This window comes from Theobroma cacao, chromosome 9 (genome assembly GCF_000208745.1).
Source record: "Theobroma cacao cultivar B97-61/B2 chromosome 9, Criollo_cocoa_genome_V2, whole genome shotgun sequence".
NCBI classification, from domain to species: Eukaryota; Viridiplantae; Streptophyta; class Magnoliopsida; order Malvales; family Malvaceae; genus Theobroma; species Theobroma cacao.
In genome coordinates, this window is record NC_030858.1 from 5,059,698 (window position 1) to 5,070,488 (window position 10,791).

Consider the following 10,791-nt stretch of genomic DNA (forward strand, 5'->3'; position numbering starts at 1 on the left):
AAAGATAAATTATTATGATGAGTGACCAATTGGCATACTAATTCGTTTCACGATAAATGTGAGAAATGGTGCAGTCTCATTGTTGATATATCAACTCCTTAATTTTCTTGATAATGGTAGTATTGGGATCAGACTGAAGATGGGTTGACATTTTTCTGAATAGCCAGGAGAGAGTCAGATTCCACCTGGACTTTCCTGTAGCTTTTGTTCCAACAAATTTTCAGCCCCCGGTATAAACCCCATAATTCTGAGTTTAAAGCAAAAGAGATGCCCAGCTTATAATTAAATCCTAAAATCCAATGACCTGCCTCATCTCTGATTAATCCCCCCGAGGCCGTCAATCCCGGTTGCCCTCTAGCGCTGCCATCTGCATTAAGTTTCACATAACCTGGGCTAAGAGGTTTCCAGGCAATGAGTAACTCCTTTGACTTGATCTCTTGATTCCTTCTTAAATTATCCCACCCTTCCTTAGATTTAGTCCAAACTTGTTGTCTAACATTCTGAAGCAACTCAAAGGTTTTATCGAAAATGAAGAGATTTCTCCAAGACCATAACAGCCATCACCGTATTTTTGAATCATCCTGTTTGATTATCAATAATTAATTATCAACAATTAAAAATAACTATATTTGGTATTACTGAAAAAAAATCATATATTATTTGTTTGAAGTACCAAAATTATCATATTGTAATAGTTAGAAAAGTTGATATTTTAATTTTGTTTAAAGATAAAAATTTGTAAAATATTAGTAAATGTTTTATTTATTTCATAAGGTGTAACCAAATTATTAAATTAAAAACTATAAAGATATCTTTATTCATATATAAACTAACTTCTAGTAAAAAAAATTTGAAAGAGAAAATTAATGAAACTAAATCTATTAAAGTTCCAATGAAAGAAAAACAGAAGAATTACATCATATATAAAACATAAAGAAATAATAAAAAAGAATGTAATTTATTTTTGAATTTGGTACAATAAATATTATTACGAAAAGTTAAAAAACATAATGTATAAAATGCCCTGAGAGTTGTTCCAGCTGAAAAAGAAAAAAAAAACTTAATGTATAAAATAACTACAATTTTCTGAGGAAGCTAGTTTTTAATTTGCATATTGAAGAGAAATATTGACTATAGTTAATTTTACAAATCATTTCATTTTGGTGATAAAAGTTTCTCACATTTTGTTAACACAATGATTTAATCACTCTATACCAGATTTAGATCATAGCAGCATTAGTTTTAGTTACATAATGGGAATTTACATCATCAAAGCAATAAAATGAGTTGTACGATCAAACATTCGAGTATTTGGTTCATTGATTAGTGTATGATTTTGTCACTTAAAGAATATGAGTTCAAATCCTTTTCCCTAAAAAAAAATTACATGACCAAATATATAATGAAGTCTTTCTCATTTCACAACTTCAAGAGGACTCTACCCATATTTGTGGGACACCAATATATATATATATATATTGGCAAGTGATCAGGCTTTAGAAAGATTCTGGCTTTATCCATCTATATGCTTAGCACACTGCTAGTTTTGAGAATGCTTGTTTACACAGAGCAGTTTATAATTACAAAGCAATGTCCATTTTGGTAGTGAGAGATCTTTTAGTACAAAATGGCAAAGGAAAAAATAGAGAGTGGGGGCATATATAGGAATGTCAACCTTAATTAATTAACTAAGCATTATCATCTTAATGCACCATAGTTGATTACTGACCGTACAATGTAGCCTTCTGCCACATTTCTTATATTAAACCTCTTTAAGGCTTCCGCTTTAACCTTTCTTTTTTAGTGAATGCTAGTATAACAAACAGTCTAAGTTAAATCCAGCTCTTCTAATTATTTGAAAAATGCACAGAAAATTAACTTTTTATATATATATATATATATATAATTTTGTATCAGTATCATTTAAATTAATTGTTGGTAGAATATGTTTCTTCGGATAAAAAGTCCTTGTTGACTTCAAATTCCTCAAATAATGTTATGTAAGGGCCATTATTCTCCTGTAAGAGATATTCTCATACATGAATTATATAAGTTTTTCTACTATGAAGATGCTCCCAAATGCAGCCAGACATAATTCTTGGAATATTTCATGTTCATTGCAATTAATTCCTTTCTGTACATTTTTATTTCTTCTTTATAAGAAAGAAATTAATAACCACTTACTTTCTTGTAAGGCTAAAGAAAAAAAAAAAAGATTGATCATATATATATNAGACAATAATAATATTATATATATTATATATATATATTATTTGTGGCAGATGAGGAGAATCAAAGGGCATAAAAACAGTGTTTTTAAGATTTGTTGGTCCCTTTTGCCCTGATTAGTCAAAAGTCAACTTATTGGATAATCTGAGGGCAGTCTGATTCTCTCATTCCCTTTGGGACAAAAAGAGAAACCTAATCAAAGGTTGCTCACAACTTGAATTGTATTTGGCCCACAGTTTTTTCTTTCTTTTTTTATTTATTTTCTGATTTTTTTCAAAAAAAAATAAAGAAGAAAAGAAAATCCCCCTTCCAGGATATATTCTTCCCTGTCCAATGAGATTACATAATTCATTCAACTCATGGAGAGAAAACAAAATATCAGACAAAGAGGCAATCATAGCCATCTATCTGTTCTGCAAACATGTTGCTGTTCCCTTCATCATTCACTCTTGACTAACCCCAAAAAGAATGTTATAAACGTGAAGCCTAACCATCATCTGATCAATATACTTTTGGAACAAAGGATTTCCAATTTGGGCCCACGTAATTGTGGGTCTTCTTCCAAGTGTTTCTTTTATGTGGACTATATTATTGCATCAGTGGGATGTACATTAGATTTTCCCTCTCCCTTGAAAACATATTGAAATGTAAACGAGAGCAAAAGACAAGCCAAAAGAAAAGCCTAGTAGGAATACTGTATTATTATTATTATTATTATTACTTGTATGATATTTAAATACTGTATCTACTTCCAGATGAGTAAAAATTTTAACAAAGTGCTTCTACTGGAAGATTTCGTACAGTTTTTTTTATCTGTATATAAATAAATAAATAAATAAATAATTTTATATGATTTTGTATAGTTTTAATTAGAAGGGGGTGGGGGTGGTGGTGGTCCATCGAGTACACTGCTCATTTGCCTTGTATATCAAGCAACCCCGTAATTCTTCTCTTTCTCTTTCCATCTCTCTCTGCAACATTCATGGCAAAAGAATCATGATCAGCACTCCATCTCAAAACCCATGTGAGTTCTTGTCATTCTTTTTTTTTTTTATCTTTCTCTAATTCTATTTCTTTTTCCACAATCTCTCCCTCTGAAAGGAAATAAAATTGCCCTTTTTTCCATGATAAGGTCTAAACTCTAATCTGTTATATATATATGGGAAAACTAATCAAAGAAACTGTAATTTTCGCAGATATCGTCTTGATTACTCAAAGGTTTTTCACTGCCACGTATAACTTCAAGTTTGATTTTATTTTTATTTTATTCTTTATTTCACTCTTTAATTATCTAATCTAATACTGTATAAAAAAAGCTCATTTTTTTGGGGTTAATCTTTTTAAGAAAAAAACTATATATTTAAGTATAATACAGATAGGGTTGCCATGCTTTTGAATGTGTGCCTCAAGTAACAGCTGTGAAGGCCGTTTCTCCCCTTTTGCTTTAGTAGTCAAGACCTCTCCAAAACAAAGGTGTGGGAGGCCTTAAGCTTTAGAGAAGAAAGAAAGGAGAAAAAAAAAAAAAAACAGCTAACTGGGTTTTTTTTTTTCCTTTCTATCTTTGTTCTCTCTCTCAAACCGCCTAGCTACATGCGCTGCTTAAATTAGCAAAGGCTTAAAGGTGGTGTGTAGGTTAAGAAGGGCAACTTTTCCTTTTTCTCACTTGGGCTTCAGTTAAAGTAGCTAAGAGAGGGAATTCTGGTGTTTTCCAAATGGTTAAAGCAGGTTTATAGCTCAATCCCACCGCGACAGTTTCCTCTTTTCCTCTCTCTCTCTCTCTCTCACTACCCTCTTCTTCTTCTCTTCTTCCCTTCCTCTCCCTTCTCTCTTCTGTCTTGTTAACCACTTCTTCCCTGTGGGTGAACAAAACATATTTTTCTCACCTGGGTCTTGCATAAAATTCTTGTTTTTGGATTGGTTTAGGTAATAGTCTCCTGCAAAGATGAAACCTTTTGTTGAAAAACATGTGTATTTATGTATTTGTATATAGATTTTAAAATCGACAATCTTTTTTCTTTTGGGGTTCTTGAATTATTTTCCTGTTTTCTGAGTTAATTTAGAGCTTTTGATATGTTCTTCTTCCTACCTTTGATGTGTTCTTTTGATATGGATAAATAAGGTTTAAAGTTATGAAAATCACATAGTTTCAATCATTTTTTTCATTTAGGAACTATTTTTTTTATTATCAAACCCATCAGTTTATTTTCTGTCTTTTTTCTAGTTTAAGGATTATCAGATCTCAAACGGGCTATGGTTTCTGTTATATAGAGAAGCCAACTGGGATATGAGTAGTTGGCTGCTATATAAAGTTGGTTATTGCATAGAAGATTTTAAGAGTTTGAGAGAAAGAAGATAGCATCTGCCACACCAAAAAAAAGGGAAACGAAGCAATGAATAAGAGTAATCTGGGCTCTGTCAGCAGCTCTGATCTCATCGATGCAAAGCTTGAAGAGCATCAGCTGTGTGGATCCAAGCAGTGCCCTGGTTGCGGACACAAGCTTGAAGGAAAGCCGGTACGGATAGTCTCATAATATTCTTGGCTTCAACAGCAAGATTTTGACAAAAGAAGAATCAAGGAAAATCTGAGAATTATGCTTGCTTTCTGTTTTTTTCTAAGGGTGTTAAGTTAATTTTGATAGTCATGTTGTTTCTTTAATAAAAACTACATTCAAAAAATTTGATTAAAGCTTTCTTCTTTATCTCTTTATTTTGTTTATTCTTTTCTTTTCGCTTTAGTTTAAACTTGATTCTGATTTCTGAATAACGAAAATTTGCAGGACTGGTTAGGTCTACCAGCTGGAGTGAAATTTGATCCGACGGACCAAGAACTGATAGAACACCTTGAAGCAAAAGTAGAAGCTAAAGACATGAAGTCTCACCCTTTGATAGATGAGTTCATTCCTACTATTGAAGGAGAAGATGGGATTTGTTATACCCATCCTGAGAAACTCCCAGGTAATACGAAAATATAAATTATGTATCATCCTCTCTCTCTCTCTCTCTCTCTCTCTCTCTCTTTCTCGTGTGATTGCTTCCATCATTATTCAATGCTGTTAGGTCTTACTATGTTGTCTCAAATAAAGCTGCAACCTCATTTTTTTCCTGGGGGGTTTGTTTTTAGTTTTCACCATGCATCTGAAAATTTCGGTTATGACTTTCAAGGTTATTGTCTTATAGTTGTTGCACCTACGTCAACCTACTTTTGATTTTGCCAATGTTTTACTACATTTCTTGCAGGAGTAACCAGAGATGGCTTAAGCAGGCATTTCTTCCACAGACCATCAAAGGCCTACACGACTGGAACAAGAAAGAGAAGGAAAATTCAAACCGAATGTGACTTGCAAGGTGGAGAAACAAGATGGCACAAAACCGGCAAGACAAGGCCAGTCATGGTCAATGGCAAACAGAAAGGGTGCAAGAAAATCCTAGTTCTCTATACAAATTTTGGCAAGAATCGAAAACCCGAGAAGACCAATTGGGTGATGCACCAATATCATCTTGGTCAGCACGAGGAAGAGAAAGAAGGAGAGCTTGTAGTGTCCAAGATATTTTATCAGACTCAACCGAGGCAGTGCAACTGGTCTGATCGAAGTGCAACAACTGTTGAAGGAAGCAACGACCCGAATAACAGAAGAGATAGTGGCAGTGGAAGTTGTTCTTCAAAGGAAGTAATCCCTCATAGAGATGAAGTTTCTGGAGCTGGGGTTGCTGCTGCTTTATCAAGTTATGCCGGCGCCATGGATATCCAACAGTTAAAATCTGATCATTTCAGTTTCACCCCGTTTAGGAAAAGCTTCGATGAGGTACAATTTTGTTCATTTATGCAAATGTGTTTAATTTCTCCCCCTTACAGCTTCCATAAATTTTTCCTACTCAACTCTTAACATTAATCAACAACCACGAAATAAAACCATAAAATGACATTGACGTTTGTTCCTTGTAATTTTACGTCATTTTATGCACATACATATCTATCCACTTGACAAGCTCACCTAGCCACAAATACAAAGAAATTAATTTGATATACGAAAAAATCCATCTTTAATTTGTACTAGGTAGCATGTTGTTACTCGACAAGCATAAATACGCATTCAAGTTTTAAACATCAAAGTGGGCAGTGTATCTTATCTTACATAAAATAAAAGTAAAGCGAAGAGATCATAAAGTTTTAGGGTTGCTTTTGTCTTAGTCGTTGCTTGCGTATACGGCATAAAAAATCAATGGACCTCACTTGATTATCTTTGTGAGCTAACTAAGCTTTGTTTACCCACCAATAGGACCAATACTGAAACCGAGAGTAAAACTAAGTAAAAAAATAAAAGGAATTAAAGCGATGGAAACTGTTGTGTTTGAAAACGGACTAGCTAGCAAACTGGTTTTTGGGGGTGTCCATTGCAGGTGGGGATAGGAGAAGCTTCAGCGGCAAGGGAAGCCCCGACTCAAGGCACCTGCGAAGAGATACGCGAGCATCCGCGGCCACATCATATGGCCCATGATCATCAGCATCAGCAGCAGCAACAGCACCACCATCACACACATCATCAGCTTGCTACTACGGCCTTCCACATCAGCAGGCCTTCACATCCTATCTCCACCATCATCTCTCCACCTCCCCTCCATCACACCTCCATCATTCTTGACGAGGACTCCTTCCATGTCTCCAGAATAATGCTTCAAAATGAAAGTTTCCAGGTAATCATCATTATCAATCAAATAAACCTCCATTTATTCTCCATATCTAATAATTCTCCAAGTTTAAAACCAGTCACAACTGTGTGTGAACAAGGTATTTATGTATACAATGATAGTACAACTGCTTTTCCTAAGTTTAACTATCAATGAAGTTTTCAGTGTAATTAATAACTTTCTCTCGAAACCACAGTTTTTTAATTGGGATTTCTTTTTTATTCATTTTTCTGATATAATTTCTATGTACCCAGCAGGAACAAAATGACACAGTGTTTTACACATGCATGCCACATTTATATATTAAGTACGGTCCTTATTAAGCTGAAGCCTTTTTTTTTCCTACTTTTTGAAGGGTTTTCTTTTTTATTTTTTTTATGGTTAACTCAATCAAGAATGTTTATAATTAAGTAGGACCTTAATTATAAATGAATTGATGGGGTGCAGCTCGTTCATGAAACTGGGTCTGATTTTGGGGTGTATAGATGTGGCAGACTCAGTCTTGTCATGCCACTTTTAGTGTCAGCTAAGTTGAGAACAATGAACTGCCTTTTCACTTTTTAATACTTGTTGAAGAGGTAATTTTGGTTTATTATATTTTTGTTGAATAAATGCAGCAGCAACAGCATCAACAGCAACAACAACAGCAGCAGCAGCAGCAGCACCAGCATCATAAACTGGGAGGAAGGTCTGCAACAGGTTTGGAGGAACTCATAATGGGTTGCACTTCAACTGATATCAAAGAAGTGAGTATGAACTTTTTGACCCTGAAATCCATGAGCCTTGTGTCTCATAATACCAACTAAGCAAGAGAAGAAAGAAAGCAAGAAAAAGTAAAGGCTAGGATTTAAAAAAAAAAAAAGATAAAAAGAAGTGAAAAAATATATGGTATCAAATTCTTTAGTAATAATAAAAAAAATAAAGAGAGAAACCAGAATCCTTTTCTTTTTCTCTTTATCTCTTTTATTTTATTTTTCTTTTTTCGTTTTTCATGTGTTGATCAGAGCTAAGTATGGCATTCAGCATCCTGTAAAGAAATGCACGTAGCTATCATCGCTACGTAGCTATCATCGCCACAAGAAAATGCTGGTAAAGAGAGTGTAGAGCTTTTTCTTCATAGAAAAATAAGCATAAGCTGCTTTTTGACATGAAGAACCTCTTCCTTCCTTTACCGCTCCCTCCCTTTAGATGCAGTAGGAATTAATGTGGTAGCTAGGCAAGTTTGTTGCGATTTTTAACATATAAACAAAAATCAGAAATTCCAAAAATGTATACTCATAGCAGAATATATAGCCTTCAAATTAAATCAAATCCGGAAATAAAATAGAATCTTCTTTTATATTTCTCTTTTGGACAAAAAAGGCAGTGGAAAACTAAAGCCTATACTACTTTCCCTACACCTCCTTTGGTTTTTCTTTGAATATTTTGCTAACAAGAGCTGTATATTCTTGAAAATTAGCTATCACCTTTGTGACTGAAAACAGCAGGCAAAAAAAAAAAAAAGAAAAAGAAAAAGAGAATAAATAGATAAAAAGCAAAGATAATTAAAACAGCTATTAACATTCTTTTGGTTGGGTTCAGAAAGGGCATACGGAAGAGGGAAGAAGGTGCATGATAGCAACATGAAATCTTTTTCTATCATGTGTTGCCTCATAAGATAGATACAGCAACAAACAATTGGATTGGGGAGAGGGAAAGGACAAAAATAGGCAGCTTCTTCATTTGTTGTTTTTGGGTGAAAATTTTGCAGTTAAAACCCTAAACCTAAGCTTGGTTTGGCTTTGTTTTTACTTTATTTATGGCTTTTCACTCGCAGGAGTCCTCCATCACCAACCCACAAGAGGCTGAATGGTTGAAGTACTCCTCCTTCTGGCCTGACCCTGACAACCAGGATCATCATGGGTAGGAGCAAATATTATAGACAGACAAACGAAACCTTACAGACATCATTATTATCATCATTATTAGTACTTGAAGCTAAGCCTCGGTGAAGTTCTTTTCAGGGAGAGGCCAAGAAATCAACCATCTATAGTTTGCTCTTTTTCTTTCTTTCCTAATGGGGGACCTGATATATATGACTCTCAAAAGTCTCAAGTTCCCAACTGAACTAACTGTACAATAGTCCATGTTGGAAAGAAAGAGAAAGAACAAAAGGAAAAAGAAGAAAGAAAGAAAGAAAAACAAAGAAAAGAAAACCAGGAAAAGGCTGCTCTCTACTGACAAAATAGAAGGAGAACCAAAGACCCAAAGCAAATCCCTCCTGCATGAAAATCATCACCATTATGATTACGATATCATCTTTATGGCTATTCTTATTATTTTATTATTTCAAGACTCTTGTATAATTTTCTTTTCTTGTTCTTTTCAAAGAAAAATACCAAAGAGTTTGTGCAAATTGCAACAAATACTTTGTTAATTGTGTTGTTGTTAGTCACTTTATCTAGTAAAATATTCATATAGGGGGTTCACGATTTCCCTTTATATAGAAATGAAAATATTGGTTAAAGAATTGTTTATTACATTGGTGTGCCACTTTTTTTCCACTTCTTTTGATATTTGCAGACAGTTTAATAAAGCAGGTTTAGGTTCTCCAATTGTCATATTATTTGAATGAACAAGAATTTTATATCATGGTTCTAAAAGTGTATAATCTATATGCAATATATGTTTTTAAGGCTAAAGCTAACTTATTTGCCTAATCCACATTTCTAATCTCGAGTGGCTAGGGATCATGACTTGTCGGCAGGCCATATATCTGCATGTACCCCAAAGGGAGAAGAGTTGGTCCTTCAATAATTAGGAATTCTAGATCATGATCATCTATATATTTTCCAAGTCAAATCCCTTCTTTGAAGTAAAATTAGTTTCCTTCCTTTGCTTTGTCCCTACAACATAAGCACCTAAGGCGACAGCAGTGCTATCATTATGATGAACTCTATATGCTCACCAAATCAATGTCAAAAACAACTCCTATACTGCTAATGATGCATGAGGAAAGTTGGTACAATTGATTTATCAGGTCAAGTATTCTTTTCAATATTTATTTTGCTTGTTGAGTATCCTTTTTCATCCTTTGTTTACCTTTAGTGACAAATGGGGGAGACGTTTTGGGGGGCTTAAAATGAGAGCTCCTTTGGAGTTTGTATTGGTACTGATGTTTCCCTAATGAAAAGTAAATGTACTTTAGCTGGTTTTTGGCTTAAATGATGGGTCCTCACAACCTCACTAAATGACATTCCAAGGCACTATCATCCACATACCAAACAGTTTTCTTAAAGGTCAAAAACATAGAAGGTTTTTGCCCTTGTTAACAATTGCAACTCTCTAAAAAAGTAGCTATCATACACGTCATTTTGAGGTGACAAATGGGACATTGCCACGAGGAAGTTTACTTGCATGTGTTTTGCCCTTTTTTTAATGCACTAAACTTCATATCATGCTTCATGATTTTTTATTTCCCTGTAAGTGGTTGTCATACTCTTAATAAAGGGGTTTTGTTTGGTTCTTTGGATTTCAAAAGGAGGAGAGAAGAGAATGTGGGCTTTGTTAAAATCTTTTTCTTATTGGAATCTTGGAATCTATCTATAGTAATCACATTTTAAAGTCAGTCTCTCTTTGTTTTTTGTTGCTTGGGAAACTTCTTTAATGCATTTATATCTATTCCCTCAGATTCGGGCTTTTTTCTGCTGTATTCTTTACTATTATATAGACCTTAGATGAGAGATGAGCTTATCTATCCTTACAAAGACAGACAGACAAAGAGAGAGAGAGAGAGAGAGAGAAAGAGTAACGTGCATGTTATCTTTTCCCTTCATGGGACGTGCATGAAATAAAGCTAAACGCAAGATGGGGGCGAGGCAACTTCATCGTAGTTTC

At 34.2% G+C, this 10,791-nt stretch overlaps 1 protein-coding gene across 3 annotated transcripts; it reads left to right on the top strand.

Moving 5' to 3' along the window:
- On the top strand, positions 3,178-9,434 carry LOC18588479 (NAC domain-containing protein 73). 3 transcript variants are annotated; one of them, XM_007012912.2, is made up of 7 exons: positions 3,178-3,253; positions 4,451-4,742; positions 5,007-5,184; positions 5,467-6,032; positions 6,628-6,921; positions 7,533-7,661; positions 8,732-9,434. In XM_007012912.2, the coding sequence occupies exons 2-7, from the start codon at positions 4,620-4,622 to the stop codon at positions 8,819-8,821; spliced, it is 1,380 nt and encodes a 459-aa protein (XP_007012974.2). In that variant the 5' UTR covers positions 3,178-3,253; positions 4,451-4,619; the 3' UTR covers positions 8,822-9,434. The 3 variants fall into 3 exon arrangements, with proteins under 3 accessions (XP_007012974.2, XP_017981926.1, XP_017981927.1); XM_018126437.1 differs by lacking the exon at positions 3,178-3,253 and adding an exon at positions 3,766-3,954; XM_018126438.1 differs by lacking the exon at positions 3,178-3,253 and having other exon boundaries at positions 3,766-4,742; positions 7,536-7,661.

Excerpts from the sequence above, each read along its gene's own strand:
- LOC18588479 (XM_007012912.2), top strand. The coding sequence starts at position 4,620 with ATGAATAAGAGTAATCTGGGCTCTGTCAGCAGCTCTGATCTCATCGAT. Across the intron at positions 4,743-5,006 it reads ACAAGCTTGAAGGAAAGCCG|GACTGGTTAGGTCTACCAGC; the intron begins GTACGGATAGTC and ends GAAAATTTGCAG. Across the intron at positions 6,033-6,627 it reads TTAGGAAAAGCTTCGATGAG|GTGGGGATAGGAGAAGCTTC; the intron begins GTACAATTTTGT and ends TGTCCATTGCAG.